This window comes from Rhinopithecus bieti, unplaced genomic scaffold (assembly GCF_001698545.2).
Source record: "Rhinopithecus bieti isolate Rb0 unplaced genomic scaffold, ASM169854v2 scaffold_12488, whole genome shotgun sequence".
NCBI classification, from domain to species: Eukaryota; Metazoa; Chordata; class Mammalia; order Primates; family Cercopithecidae; genus Rhinopithecus; species Rhinopithecus bieti.
Genome location: NW_016807077.1, coordinates 44,111 through 60,205, shown reverse-complemented (window position 1 = coordinate 60,205; position 16,095 = coordinate 44,111). Strand labels below are relative to the sequence as shown.

General features: G+C 45.5%; 1 protein-coding gene across 2 annotated transcripts in view; it reads left to right on the top strand.

The window, feature by feature from the left end:
- EDEM2 (ER degradation enhancing alpha-mannosidase like protein 2) overlaps positions 1 to 15,318 on the top strand; it is a 34,001-nt gene extending 18,683 nt beyond the window's left edge. For both annotated transcript variants that reach the window (XM_017880112.1, XM_017880111.1), the window contains 4 exons: positions 3,408 to 3,532; positions 5,766 to 5,910; positions 11,727 to 11,848; positions 14,750 to 15,318. In XM_017880112.1, coding sequence (XP_017735601.1) covers positions 3,408 to 3,532; positions 5,766 to 5,910; positions 11,727 to 11,848; positions 14,750 to 15,250 — 893 coding nt within the window. In that variant the 3' untranslated portion in view covers positions 15,251 to 15,318. The remainder of the gene's footprint in view (positions 1 to 3,407; positions 3,533 to 5,765; positions 5,911 to 11,726; positions 11,849 to 14,749) is intronic.
- The last annotated feature ends 777 nt before the right edge of the window (positions 15,319 to 16,095 follow it).

Sequence of the window (16,095 nt, the reverse complement as noted above, 5' to 3'; positions counted from 1 at the left end):
CCAACTACACACCTAGTCTATATAGTGTAGCCTATTGCTCCTAGTCTACAAACCTGTACAGCATGTTACTCTCCTGAATACTATAGATAATTGTAATAGAATGATAAGTATTTATGTATCTAAACATAGAAAAAGTGCAGTACAAATACAGTATAAAAGATAAAAAATGGTACATCTGTATAGGGCACTTAACCATGAATGAAGTTTATAGGACAGGAAGTTGCTCTGGTTGAGTCCGTGAGTGGTGAGTGAACGTCAAGGTCTAGGACATTACACTGTTGTAAACTTTATAAATACTGTACACTTAGGCTACACTAAATTTATTTACATTTTTTTTTCTTTCTCCAATAATAAATTCTTTTTTTTTTTTTTTTTGAGATAGAGTCTCGCTCTGTTGCCTAGGCTGGAGTGCAGTGGCATGATCTTGGTTTACTGCAACCTCTGCTTCCCCAGTTCAGGTGATTCTCCTGCCTCAGCCTGCTGAGTAGCTGGGATTACAGGTGCCCACCACCATGCCTGCCTAATTTTTTTTTTTCTTTTAGAGACAGAGTCTCACTGTGTTACCCAGGCTGGAGTGCAGTCCCGCGATCTTGGCTCCCTGCAATCTCCACCTCCTGGGTTCTAGCAATTCTCCTGCCTCAGCCTCCCGAGTAGCTAGGATTACAAGTGCACGCTGCCACGCCCAGCTAATTTTTTGTATTTTAGTAGAGACGGAGTTTCACCATGTTACCCAGGCTGGTCTTGAACTCCTGAGCTCAGGCAGTCCACCTGCCTCAGCCTCCCAAAGTGCTAGGATTACAGGCATGAGCCACCGTGCCTGGCCTAAAATTTGTATTTTTAGTAGAGACGGATAGGATTTCACCATGTTGGCCAGACTGGTCACGAACTGCTGACCTCGGGTGATCACCCGCCTCGGCCTCCTAATGTGCTGGGATTACAAGCGTGAGCCACCATGCCTGTCCTCCAATAATAAATTAACATTAGATTACTGTAACTTTTTTACTTTGTAAACTTTAAAATTTTTAAAAACTTTTTGACTCATTTGTAATAACGCTTAGCTTAAAACACATTGTACAGCTATACAAAAATATTTTCTTTATATCCTTATTCTCTAAGCTTTTTTCTATTTTCTATTTTATTTTGTTTTACCTTTTATACTTTTTTGTTAAAAACTAAGCTACAAGCACACATTAGCCTAGGCCAACACGGGGTCAGGATCATCAATATCACTGTCTTCCACTTCCCCATGTTATCCTGCTAGAAGGTCTTCAGGGGCAGTAACACTCACAGAGCTGTTATCTCAGATGATAACAATGCCTTTGGAATTCCTCCAAGGACCTGCCTGAAGCTGTTTCACAGTTGACTTTTTTTTTTCTTTTTGAGACGGAATTTCGCTTCTGTTGCCAATGCTGGAGTGAAATGGTGCTATCTCGGCTCACTGCAACCTCCACCTCCTGGGTTCAATTCTCCTGTGATTCTCCTATCTTGGCCTCCTGAGCAGCTGGGATTACAGGGGCCTACCACTATACTTGGCTAATTTTTGGTATTTTTAGTAGAGATGGGGTTTCACCATGTTGGCCAGGCTGGTCTCAAACTCCTGACCTCAGGTGATCCACTTGCCTCGGCCTCCCGAAGTGTTGGGATTACAGCCGTGAACCACCACACCCGGCTGACCTTTTTTATCTAAGTGGAAGGAATACTCTAATGAGAATAGTATGGTAGATACATAAGCGAGGAAATAGTTATTATCAAATATCATGTACTGTACATAATTGTATGTGTTATACTTTTATGACTGGCAGCACAGTAGGTTTGTTTACACCAATATCACCACAAACAAGTGAGTAATGCATTACATTATAAAATTACAACAGCTGTGATATCTTTGGGCTGTGGTGATTTTTCACCTCTATTATAATCTTATAGGACCACCACCATCTCTACAGTTCAGTGTTGACCAACATGTTGTTATATGGCACATGACTGTATATAGAGTTTATATAGTACTATCCATGGTTTCAGACATCCACTAAGGGCCTTAGAACGTATTCTCCTCAAATAAGGGGGGACTACTCTACTCATTTATTCAACAAATATTTATTGAATACCATGGATGTGCCAAGCATTGTGCCAAGCTCTGAACATGGACTGTTTCGTATAATCCTTACAACTCCTGTTTGAGATTATCTTATTTATTTGCATGTATATTTGATACTTTGTTCATTCAGAAAATATTTATTGCTGATTGTACTAGTGTGGGAGATTCTGCAGTAAACAAAACAAAGTCCCAGACCTCATGGATTTACAATCTAGGGGAGAGATATAAGGGATAAATTCAAGTTCCCACTAGAATGTAAGTTCTCTGAGGGCTGGATTTTGTCTTGTTTACAAACTCATAGGTGCCTAGTACCTGGTAGGTGCTCAGCGAATGTTTGTTGTGTCAATAAATGACTGAAAAGTCTCACAGATACTTAACATTACTGTTTTAGTCCATTTTCATGCTACTGATAAAGACATACTCGAGACTGGGTAATTTATAAAGAAAAAGAGGTTTAATCAACTCATAGTTCCACATGGCTGGGGAGGCCTCACAATCATGGCGGAAGTCGAAAGGCACATCTTACATGGCGGCAGGCAAGAGAGAATGAGAGCCAAGTGAAAGGGGAAACCCCTTATAAAACCGTCAGATCTCGTAAGACTTATTCACTACCATGAGAAAAGTATGGAGGAAACGGCCCCCATGATTCGGTTATCTCCCGCAAGGTCCCTTCCACAACACATGAGAATTATGGGAGCTACAATTCAAGATGAGATTTAGATGGGGACACAGCCAAACCATATCAATTACTCCCCCCTGCTTTTTTGTTTAAAGATGGAGTTTCACTCTTGTTGCCCAGGCTGGAGTGCAATGGTGTGATCTTGGTTCACGGCAACCTCTGCCTCCCAGGTTCAAGCAATTCTCCTGCCTCAGCCTCCCAAGTAGCTGAGATGACAGGCATGCACCACCACACCCTGCTAATTTTGTATTTTTAGTAGAGACAGGGTTTCTCCATGTTAGTCAGGCTGATACTGAACTCCCTACCTCAGGTGATCTGCCCGCCTCGGCCTCCTAAAGTGCTGGGATTATAGGTTTGAGCCACCGTGCCTGGCCTCCTCACTTTATAGATCATAAGGCTGAGACTTAAAAGGGAAAAACCCACCCCAGGTCATGGTTAGCAATGTGGTAGAGCTGGAGCTGGAATTTGAGCTGGAAGTTTGACTCCAGAATCCATGCTCTTTTCTAGCCTGCTTGTCTCATTGCATCCTGGTGCTCTTTCCAAAGTGGAAGTCTTCACTTCCGTTGTCCAGGTCTGCCTTTTGTCTCCCTAATCACTCATATGTCCATTATCCCATCTCTCCCATTGCAGAGTATAACAAAGCCATCCGGAACTACACCCGCTTCGATGACTGGTACCTTTGGGTGCAGATGTACAAGGGGACTGTGTCCATGCCAGTCTTCCAGTCCTTGGAGGCCTACTGGCCTGGTCTTCAGGTAGGAATGATCAAAGAATGTGATCATCTTTCTATGGGTCTGGCAAAGCAAGCTCATTCTGATGTATAAGTCAAATAAGGTTCTTTGTTAGTTGCTTGAATACTTTTTTTTGGAGGGACAGGTTGAGGATGGAAGAGAGACCTAGAGTGAATTAGATAGATTTAGAGTTCTGCCAAAGTAAGTGTCAGGAACTGAGCTTCCAGTTTGCCATGGAACGTTGTGGTACTTAAAAGTCGACAGTGCGTTTCCAGTCTGGGCAGGGATGGCCATTGGCAGCAGCTGTTTCTCCACTGGGCGTTTCTGTCCAATCTCATTCTTGACAGTGGGCCTGAGAAAGGGCAGGAAGCAGCTCATGCCGCTCTGCCATCTCGTTATTTTCTCATTACATGGTCTGGTAGAGTTGCAGCTGGAAGGATCTTAGAGCTTATCTAATCTGCCTCACTTTGCTGTTCCAAAATAGTACATGTACCAAAATGTTTTTATAATCTACGTTTTGAAAGTTTTAAGAAAAGTAGTCCCACCTGGGCAACATAGTGAGACCTCATCTCTACAAAAAATAAAAAATTAGCCGAGCGTGGTGGCACATGCCTGTAGTCCCAGCTACTCAGAAGACTGCAGTGGAAGGATTGCTTGAACTGTGAAGATCAAGTCTGCAGTGAGCCATGATCATATCACTGCAGCCTGGGTGACAGAGTGAGACCCTGTCTCAAAAAAAAAAAAAAATGACCACCAGGTTTCTATCCAGAATAACCAGGTAGACATTGTGTCATTTACCAAGAAGGGAAAAAGGCCAGAGTAAGGAGGCAACTTTGTGGGAATGTAAGGGAACCAAGAATTTTGTTTAGGAAATGACAAGTTTGTTCTGTCCATGAGACATCCAGTGGAGACGTCAAGGTCAGTTGCTTCCCTGTGAGATTACATTAGTAGTAATGGCTACTTAGCAATAGCAGGTAAAATTATAAATGCATATATCCTTTGACCCAGTGATCCTAATTCTGAAAATGTATCTCACACATAACACTTTACATCTGTTTGATGTGACATATATGCAGAATTATTTATTGCCACATTAGTTGTTGGAACCAATTCAAATAAAAATATTTGAAAACCAAATTTCTGTATCTAAAAATATGGAGATAATTAATATCCCTGTTAATAAGGAACCAAAGGCTATTTTTTAGTGTGGGGAAAATAACATATACTCATGCATGTAGAAACTCTGGAAGATTATACAAGAAACTTATAATGGTTATCTGAAGCCAGGCAGGATGGGTCGTGGTTGTAATCCCAGCACTTTGGGAGACTGAGGTAGGAGGATCACTTGAGCCCAGGAGTTTGAGGCCAGCCTGGGCAACAAAATGAGACCCCCATCTCTATGTAAAATAAGAAAATTAGCCAGGAGTTGTGGTGTGCACCTGTGGTCCCAACTACATGGGAGACTGAGGTGAGAGGATCTCTCTTTTTTTTTTTTGACAGAGTCTTGCTCAGTCGCCCAGGCTGGAATGCAGTGGCGCAATCTTGGCTCACTGCAAGTGCCACCTCCCGGGGTTCACACTATTCTCCTGCCTCAGCCTCCTGAGTAGCTGGGACTTCAGGCGCCCGCCACCATGCCCCGCTAATTTTTTTGTATTTTTAGTAGAGATGGGGTTTCACTGCGTTAGCCAGGATGATCTCGATCTCCTGACCTCATGATCCACCTGCCTCGGCCTCCCAAAGTGCTGGGATTACAGGTGTGAGCCACCGCGCCCAGCCGAGGTGAGAGGATCTCTTGAGCCCAGGAGCTGAAGGCTGTAATGAACCATGACTGTGCCACTGCACTCCCACCTGGGTGACAGAGCAAGACCCTGTCTCAAAACAAAACAAAATGGTTATCTTTTGGGGGTGTGGTGGTGGGAGTGAGACTTAGCACAAACTTTTCTCTATTCTTAGACTTTTGAACTGGCTGGCTGAATTCCAAAACTGTTAGTAGCTGACAGTGACTCTGAAGATTTAGGGACTTAACATACAATCTCTGTTCCTTCCAACAATGTATAAGATAGGTGGTGTATGTTAGTCTTATAGATGAGGCTTGGAGAAGTCCAGTGCCTGGCTCAGCACCACACTGAGTAACTGGCAGACTCGGATTGATTCAAGGCCTTTTTGGCCCTACAGATTTTACTTTGTCTTTCCCTAAGGTTGTCTGTAGGGTTTCATGCCTGTTGTCTACCTGCCTAATAGCCACTTTCTCTCACAGAGCCTCATTGGAGACATTGACAATGCCATGAGGACCTTCCTCAACTACTACACCGTATGGAAGCAGTTTGGGGGGCTCCCGGAATTCTACAACATTCCTCAGGGATACACAGTGGAGAAGCGAGAGGGCTACCCACTTCGGCCAGGTGAGCAGGCTCTCTAGCTTGTCATCTGCCCGCAGGCTCTGGTTGCTGAAACCCCAAATCCCCTCTACAAGGCTCCATGCTCCACAACTGCCCACAAGTTCATTTTTTTCCATCTGTTCCTTCCAGTGGCTCTGGGCGGTTTTCTTCCTAGGAGTTAATTATCCCCATGTTTTCAGATACGGAAACTGAGGCCTAGTGGGATGAAATGGCTCGCCTCGGGTTCTTAAGTGTAGGAGCTAGGCCTGGAACCCAAGACTCCTAACTAAATTGCAAGCTCTTTCTTTTTTCTTTTTATTTTTTTGAGATGGAGTTTTGCTCTTGTTGCCCAGGCTGGAGTGCAATGGCGTGATCTTGGCTCACTGCAACCTCTGCCTCCTGGGTTCCAGCGATTCTCCTGCCTCAGTCTCCTTGAGTAGCTGGGATTACAGGCATGAGCCACCATGCCCAGCTAATTTTGTATTTTTAGTAAAGACGGGGTTTCACCATGTTGGTCAGGCTGGTCTTGAACTCCCAACCTCAGGTGATCCACCCACGTTGGCCTCCCAAAGTGCTGGGATTATAGATATGAGCCACCGCGACTGGCCAGTATACTCTTTCAAATCAGGAAATGAGTGAGAAGGAAAAGGCCAAGGTTGACTCCTTTTGAGCTCCTGCCATCAGGAGTTCAGAAGTGTAGGCAAACTTTCTAAGTGCATGGGTCAGATAAATTATGCTTACGTGTATGGAATGTTAGAACTGTGGCACGGACCTTAGGAATTACCTAGTCTCTTCCACCTCCCTATTTGCAGCTCAGAATCAAGCAAAGGACTATATTTGAGACACTCTCTTAGGTTCCTTTCTAGCGCTGATGTCCTCTGATTCACTTCAGGGAAGCTGAAAATTGTGAGGAGGGGAAGAAAAAGGGGGACAAAGGAAGGAAGCTTAGTCAGCACGCATAGTCATCCCCCACCCCAAAATAGGCTATGAGCCCATTGTCTTAGACACTTCCCACTTTCCCACCTGAATTGCCTTTCAGCCATGGGACAGGCCTTCCTAGTGGCTTCTGCTTCTGCTGCCTTCTTCTACCTCATTTCCTTCCTCTTCTAACTCAAATGATTATGTGGGAGGTGTAGAGGGTTCCAGGAGAGGGAATAAAGAGCTAATTAGTCACTTTTGACTCCTTAGAGGCCACTGCTACTGATGTTTCCCATGCATTCATTCTCATGGCATGTTTTTAAAACAAGAAACTCAGCCGGGCGTGGTGGCTCACGCCTGTAATCCCAGCACTTTGGGAGGCCAAGGCAGGTGGATCACCTGAAGGCAGGAGTTTGAGACCAGTCTGGCCAACATGATGAAACCCCATCTCGACTAAAAATACAAAATTAGCCGGGCATGGTGGCGTGCGCCTGTAATCTCAACTACTTGGGAGGCTGAGACAGTAGAATCACTTGAACCCAGGAGGTGGAAGTTGCGGTGAGCCAAGATCATGCCATTGCACTCCAGCCTGGGCAAAAAAGAGCAAAACTCCATCTCAAAATAAATAAATAAATACATTATAAAAATAAGAAGCTCTGAGAAGGTATCATATCTAGTGTTTGTTACCAACAGATAAAGATCAGGGTTTGGGACTAAATGTAAGACATAGGCTTGCACAATCCTAGAGGGAACTTGAGAGTTGTTCTAATTGGAATCTTCCTAATATGGCCCTGTCAAGTGGTTATCTAGTTTTTGCTTAGTTTCCATGAGTGACAAGTGACAAGGAGCCTGCTACTTAACAGAGGCAACCTTGCTCCATTTGCAGGACAGCCTGGCAGGAAGGCATTCATGGAAAGTAAGATACTACTGGCCAGATGAAGTGGCTCATGCCTGTAATCCCAGCACTCTGGAAAGATAAGGCAGGAGGATCACTTAAGCCCAGGAGTTCAAGATTACCGTGGGCAACATAGTGAGACCTTGTCTCTATGAGAAATAAGAATAAGTTAGCCAAGAGCGGTGGTGCATGCCTGTAGTCCCATCTCAGCTACCTGGGAGGCTCGGGTGGGAGGATCACTTGAGCCCAGGAGGTCGTAGCTGCAGTGAGCCGTGATTGTGTCACTGCAGTCCAGCCTGAGGTGATGGAGTGAGACCCTGTCTCAAAAAAAAGAAAAAATATAAGGCACCACTGTCAGGAATCCAGGAGTGCCTTAATCCAGTCATCCCTCCTACCCCAAAACAATGGCAAATAGGAGATAAGGACTACTCTTTCACTGGATTTGCCAGATCCTTATACTCTCATATATGTCTCTGATCAGCAGTGTTGGAGCACAGAGCCTATCCTAAAGGCCTCTGCAGGTTTTTACTTCCCTATAAGTCCAAATCTGAACTTTGGGCTGTCACCTTCCTCTAGAGCAGGGATCCCCAACCCCCAGGCTATGGACTGGTATGAGTCCGTGGCCTGTTAGAAACCAGGCCACACAGCAGGAGGTGAGCGGCGTGTGAGCAAGCGAAGCTTCATCTGTATTTGCAGCCGCTCCTCATCGCTCACATTGCTGCCTGAGCTCCGCCTCCTGTCAGATCCGTGGCAGCATTAGATGCTTATAGGACCACGAACCCTATTGTGAACTGCGTATGTGAGGGATCTAGGTTGTGTGCTCCTTATGAGAAGCTGATGCCTGATGATCTCTCGCTATCTCCCATCACCCCCAGATGGGGCTGTCTAGTTGCAGGAAAACAAGCTCAGGGCTCCCACTGATTCTATATTATGGTGGATTGTGTAATTATTTCATTATATATTACAACGTAATAATATAAATAAAGTACACAATAAATGTGATATGCATGAATTATCCCAAAACCATTCCCTACAACCCCAGTTCATGGAAAAATTGTCTTCCACGAAACTGATCCCTGATGCCAAAACAGTTGGGGACCACTGCTCGACAGAGCTGGCCAGATGCACAGGAAAGTAAAGCAATAACTAATATGCTTAGGAGGCCCACATGTGAGGAGAGAAGCGCAGTGGCTGATCATGAGGGCACTGGCGCCACCAGCTGCTAGAAACAGAAGAGGGCTGGGTGCAGTGGCTCACACCTGTAATCCCAGCACTTTGGGAGGCCAAGGCAGGTGGATCAACTGAGGTCGGGTGTTCGAGACCAGCCTGACCAATATGGCGAAACCCCATCTCTACTAAAAATACAAAAATTAGCTGGACGTGGTGGCATGTGCCTGTAGTCCCAGCTACTCAGGAGGCTGAGACAGGAGAAGTGCTTGAACCTGGGAGGCGGAGGTTACAGTGAGCAAGATCGTGCCATTGCACTCTAGCCTGGGTAACAGCAAAACTCGCTCTCAAAAAAAATAAAAGAAGAAGAAGCACAAAAAAGAAGCAGAAGAGGAGGCCTCCCATGAGAGCACTGTCTTTTCTGCCTTTGAACACACAGAATGTGTTCATCTGGTAGTGAGTGTACCTTAGTCTGTGCCTTAGAATATGAGCAATTAGATTAGCAATTGTCTAGAGGCCTGTGAGGAGAGAGCAGGAGGAGGAAGTTAAGAGAGAACTGGGGAGATAGGCAGAGACCTTTTCTCTAAAATAAGAACTAGAGGTTGGGTGCAGTGACTCACGCCTGTTATCTCAACACTTCAGGAAGCCAAGGCGGACGGATGACTTGAGGTCAGGAGTTTGAGACCAGCCTGGCCAACATGGCGAAACCCTGTCTCCACTAAAAATACAAAAATGAGTCAGGCCTGGTGGTGCATGCCTGTAATCCCAGCTACTCGGGAGGTTGAGGCATGAGAATCCCTTGAACCCAGGAGGCAGAGTTGCAGTGAGCGGAGATCACGCCATGGCATTCCAGCCTGGGTGACAGAGCAAGACTCCGTCTCAAAAAATAATTAATTAAATAAAATAAGAACTAGAGTTTGCAGCAATAAGCCAAAAGGGAGAGAAGCACTGATCAAGCCCAGGTGGAAACAGGACAGGAGAAGGTCGGGGAGATGATGGTATAGAAAGGGGACAGGGATTCTTCTCTCTCTTAGAAAAGATGGATGAAGGCCAGGCACGGTGGCTCAAGCCTGTAATCCCAGCACTTTGGGAGGCCGAGATGGGCGGATCACGAGGTCAGATCGAGACCATCCTGGCTAACATGGTGAAACCCCGTCTCTACTTAAAAAAATACAAAAAACTAACCGGGCGAGGTGGCAGGCACCTGTAGTCCCATCTACTTGGGAGGCTGAGGCAGGAGAATGGCGTAAACCCGGGAGGCGGAGCTTGCAGTGAGCTGAGATCCAGTCACTGTGCTCCAGCCTGGGCGACAGAGCAAGACTCCGTCTCAAAAAAAAAAAAAAAAAAAAAAAAAAAAAGAAAAGATGGATGAAGTAGAAAAACATATTGAGCTGAGGCCACCCTTGAAGTCAACTCTGCAATAGTTCTTCAGGTATTTGAAAGCAATAAACACATTTTTTTTGGATTTCCTTTTCTCTAGAATAAATATTCTCATCTGGACCCACTCCTGTTGGCTAATATTCATCTTGAGATAGAGCTCGTGTCTTAACATCAAATTCCAGTTGTGGCATAGAATTGGGCAAGACAAAACATCACTTTCTTCTGGGCACAGTGAACTGATGACCACATCTTTGTTAGAATGATGGTTTGGTGGTTTATTTTATTTTTTGTATTTTTATTTTTTTAGATAAGGTCTTACTCTTGTCACCCAGGCTGGAATGCCGCAGTGGCTTAATCATGGCTCACTGCAGCCTCAAACTCCTGGGCTCAAGTGATCCTCCTACCTCAGCCTCCTGAGTAGCTAGGACTACAGGTGCATGCCACACCCAGCTAATTATTTTTATCTTTTGTAGAGACAAGATCTCGCTATGTTGCCCAGGCTGGTCTCAAACTCCTGGGCTCAAACTATCCTCTTACCTTGGATTCCCAAAGCACTGGGATTACAGGCATGAGCTACCATGCCTGGTCTGCTCTTGGATATCTCAGGCTTTTCTTTTGGCCTATCCTATCTCAGAAAGAGCCTTATGATGCCAGGTTCTTACTCTTTTTTTTTTTGAGACGGAGTCTTGCTCTGTTGCTCAGGCTGGAGTGCAGTGGTGTGATCTCGGCTCACTGCAACCTCCACCTCCCAGGTTCACGCCATTCTCCTGCCTCAGTCTCCTGAGTAGCTGGGATCACAGGTGCCTGCCACCATGCCCGGCTAATTTTTTGTGTTTTTAGTAGAGACGGAGTTTCACCGTGTTAGCCAGGATGGTCTCAATCTCCTGACCTCATGATCCCCCTGCCTCGGCCTCCCAAAGTGCTGGGATTATAGACATGAGCCACCGCACCCGGCCCCTTACTCTTCTTTTGCATTTTAGAATTAGGTTAGACTCTGAGTGACAGGAAAAAAAAACAGTAGCTTAATTAGGATAGAAATTTATTTCTCCCTCACGTTTTGGGCTTATATGGCTCGCCATGGTGTCCTTAATCCCACATAGCTGTTAGAATAGTTGTTAGTGTTGGCAGCCAGGCAGCCTGTGCTTAGCTAAAGTTAGGAATCCTGCTACTAAGGAGGAAGCGGGGAACAGATATTGGGAAATAGGCAACAATCTCTGCCAGCTTCTCTACCCCAGAACCTGGCCACCTTTCTCTTCTTGGGGTGGGAGTCACTGGTCAGCTTTAATGATGGTCTCCACTGAGCTTCAAGCTTTGGGTATACTGGCTCTGAAACTCAGCGTTGGATGAGGTATCCTGTGTTCCTACTAGTTGGGGCCTTATGGACAAGATATGGAGGGGAGTAGTCCCTCACTGCCCTAAGAGGCCCCAGGCCATCTCTGTGCAGCCACTGAGTGAGGAGGGTCTACTTTGGACTTTGCAGAACTTATTGAAAGCGCAATGTACCTCTACCGTGCCACGGGGGATCCCACTCTCCTAGAACTCGGAAGAGATGCTGTGGAATCCATTGAAAAAATCAGCAAGGTGGAGTGCGGATTTGCAACAGTAAGTGTTTCCATGGCCCCAAGACTGGGAAGAGTCTCCTCTTGCTGCTAAGAAGCCTCTTTAAGGGTAGAGCTTTGGGAGTTCTGATATATCAGCACTAGAAGAGACCTTGGAGATATACATAATGCTTGTATTTTACAGATGGCAAGACCAAAGAACAGAGAAGCTTAAGTGCCTTGCTAAAGATCTCACAGCTAGTAGAGGTAGAGCTAGGATTAGTTCCTTGGGATCTTGACCCAGGCCCTTGGCATTTCCTCCCACAGCAGAGATCCTTGATCTGTTTGAGTAGGTGACATTGAAAAGGTGAGTTTAGCGAAAAGTTTTGTGAGACACTAAAATAGATTTTAAGGGGAATCCAGAGTCCCATTGTCTTTCACATGTCAGGCACTCTCTAGGCCCAAGGGTTATAGCAGAGGCCCTGCTCTCATGGAGCTTACGTTTTAATGAGAAAAAACCATGAATATGTATCAGGTAGACAGAAGGCCAGTGTGGCTGGAGTGGAGCAAGCAAGGAGAAATGTGGGAAGAGATAAGGTCCCAGAGGTAGGCAGGGGCTAGATCACATAGGCCTTTGTGTAAGCCACAGGAAAGAGTTTGGATTTTTTTCTACTTGGAATGTGAAGCCTTGGTAGGATTTACAGCAGAGTAATGACATGATCTGATTTGTACTTTAGAAAGATCGCTCTGGCTGCACTGTGGAGAATAGATTGAAAGGGTTGAAGGTGAGAGCCATCTCACATCCATACAAGACCCAAGCAGGCAAGATATAAATACAGATGTAGAAGAAAATAGTCTGGAAGAAAATTCCCCGAAAAGCCTACAGAGTTGGTGTTGGGGTATGGAATTCAAAACAACAACAAAACACTTATTTTGTAAAATTTTTTAATGTGATTATATTCTCTAAGTAAAATGTAGATATGTGTAGGGGAAGAGAGAAGACCTACATGTGGAAGGGAAAAAATAAACCCCTGATATGATTTGGCTTCTAATATGCTGTATTATGTGAAAAACCAAAATGATAAGCCCACTGGGGCCTTCCTAGGAATGCTGGGCTCCTTTCCATAAACATGAAGCCCTTTGGAGGTCTTCCATGGTGAATGATGGGAACAGGCATCTGACCTTTGTCAAACAGGGCAAGGAAATAATAGTCTTGATACATCAAGACCATATTTGAGTCATATTTTTTTTTTTTTTTTTTTTTTTTGAGACGGAGTCTTGCTCTGCCGCCCAGGCTGGAGTGCAGTGGCCGGCTCTCAGCTCACTGCAAGCTCCACCTCCCGGGTTCACGCCATTCTCCTGTCTCAGCCTCCTGAGTAGCTGGGACTACAGGCGCCCGCCTCGTCGCCCGGCTAGGTTTTGTATTTTTTAGTAGAGACGGGGTTTCACCGTATTAGCCAGGATGGTCTCGATCTCCTGACCTCGTGATCTGCCCGTCTCGGCCTCCCAAAGTGCTGGGATTACAGGCTTGAGCCACCACGCCCGGCCTTGAGTCATATTTTTAAATGTAAGAGTTCACTGAGAATGTTTTGTTTAGAAGTACTACTAATTCTGAGAAGTTAAAATAAATATTTGTAGCAAGTAATCTTAGTCATCCATTCCTGAACACTCAATTGAAATTCTCTAAGACTCCTTACTAAAACAATGTCAATAGTTTTCATCAACAACAGTTGAACCTAGTAAGTTTCGATACTTTGGGTCTGAGTGACCCCTTATTAGTTGCTTACAAAAACTTGGTGATTGGCCAGGCGCAGTGGCTCAGGCCTGTAATCCCAGCACTTTCGGAGGCCAAGGCGGGTGGATCACAAGGTCAGGAGTTCAAGACCAACCTGGCCAACATGGTGAAACCGCGTCTCTACTAAAAATACAAAAAAAAAATTAACCGGGTGTGGTGGCATGTGCCTGTAATCCCAGCTACTCTGGAGGCTGAGACAGGAGAATTGCTTGAACCCGGGAGGCGGATGTTACTGTGAGCTGAGACTGTGTCATTGCACTCCAGCCTGGGCGACAGAGTGAAACTCCATCTGAAAAAAAATAAAAAAATAAAAAAACTTGGTAATCATCTGAATGCCCTTCCAGGGAGGATTAGCTAAGTAAATGGTGATCCATTTTCTCGATGGAGTACTATGCCATCATTAAAAGAGACAATTAGCTCTATGTTTATAGTCACAAAACAGTGGGATAAAGGGGATAGGAGATTGTCATGTCATAGAGGAAGGTTAGTGGAGACATTTGTGGTGAGGAAGCATTTGAGCAGAGACCTGAAGGAAGGGAGGGAACAAGCTATGGGGGAAACTGGAGGCAGAGTGCTCCAGGCAGAAAGAACCACAGATGCAAAGAGCCCAAGGCAGGAGGGTGCTGTGCTAGCTCAGGATAGAAAGTCAGCAGCTGGAGCTCTTAGAGTGGTAAGAGGTGAGGGCAGGGAGGGAACAGGGGCCAGGTCATGACTTCCATTTTTATCCTGCATGAAATGGAGGGTTCACAGAAAGTTTTGAGTAGAGAATTGACGGGAAGATTTATGCTATACATATACTGTAGGGGCTGGGCGTGTGTCTCACGCCTGTCATCCTGGTACTTTGGGAGGCCAAGGTAGGAGGAGTTGCTTGAACCCAGGGATTTGAGACCAGCCTGGGCAACATGGTGTGAGACTCTGTCCCTATTTTTTAAAATAGTGTGTATATATAAACTGCAGAGGTAAGGATGGAGGCTGGAAGCCCATTTGGAAGCTGACGTGATAATCCAGGTGAGATGACGGTGGCTTGGGAAAGAGTGAAGTTCTGAGAAGTTTAGTGATTTGCTCCCAGGCCCTCAGCTGCTTTGTGGCAGAACAAGAGTTCTTAAGGAATTGCCTGACCCTTACCAAATTGTGATGGTATTCAACTTGCTTCCTTCTCCCACGTGTCAGATCAAAGATCTGCGAGACCACAAGCTGGACAACCGCATGGAGTCATTCTTCCTGGCCGAGACTGTGAAATACCTCTACCTCCTGTTTGACCCAACCAACTTCATCCACAATAATGGGTCCACCTTTGACACGGTGATCACTCCCTATGGGGAGTGCATCCTGGGGGCTGGGGGGTACATCTTCAACACAGAAGCTCACCCCATCGACCCTGCTGCCCTGCACTGCTGCCAGAGGCTGAAGGAAGAGCAGTGGGAGGTGGAGGACTTAATGAGGGAATTCTACTCTCTCAAACGCAACAGGTCGAAATTTCAGAAAAAGACTATGAGTTCGGGGCCATGGGAACCCCCAACAAGGCCAGGAATACTCCTCTCACCTGAAAACCATGACCAGGCAAGGGAGAGGAAGCCTGCCAAACAGAAGGTCCCCCTTCTCAGCTGCCCCAGTCAGCCCTTCACCTCCAAGTTGGCATTACTGGGACAGGTTTTCCTTGACTCCTCATAACCACTGGATAATTTTTTAATTTTTATTTTTTTGAGACTAAACTATAATAAATTGCTTTTGGGTATCATGTTTTGGTTATCACGTTTTACATATTGGGCTATTTCATGAGATTTCATTCAAAGAAAAGATTGGTGGCTATGGGCAATTGTGAACCTAGTTAATTTTCTCATGCAGCTGGAGAAAAGGCTAAATGCAATTAGCTGGCTCCAAAGATCCCAGGGGTTGATAGTTGAATCTCCCTTCCTTTTCTGGTGTCTTTGAGGAAAGTGTTGTCATAAATATATTTCTTTGTTAGTTCTTGCTCCAACACGTGCTTCTTACTTTTTTTTTTTTTTTTTTGAGACAGAGACTCGCTCTGTCTCCCAGGCTGGAATGCAGTGGCGTGATCTTGGCTCACTGCAACCTCCACCTCCCAGGTTCAAGCAATTCTCCAGCCTCAGCCTCCTGAGTAACTGGGGCTACAGGTATGCGCCACTGCATCTGGCTAAATTTTTTTTTTTTTTTAATTTTTAGTAGAGATGGGGTTTCACCATGTTGGCCGGACTGGTCTCGAACTCCTGACCTCAGGTGATCCACCGGCCTCAGCCTCCCAAAGTGCTGGGATTATGAGCGTGAGCCACCATGACTGGCTGCTTCTTACTCTTTAGTTGACTCATCTATCCACCTGTCCTTCCAAGCAACAAAGATTTATTAAGCACCCTTTTTCTTTTGAGACAGGGTCTCCCTCTGTCACCCAGGTTGGAATGTAGTGGCATGATCATGGCTCACTGCAGCCTCGACCTCCCAGGCTGAAGTGATCCTCCCATCTCAACCTCTGGAGTAGCTGGGACCACAGACACACACCA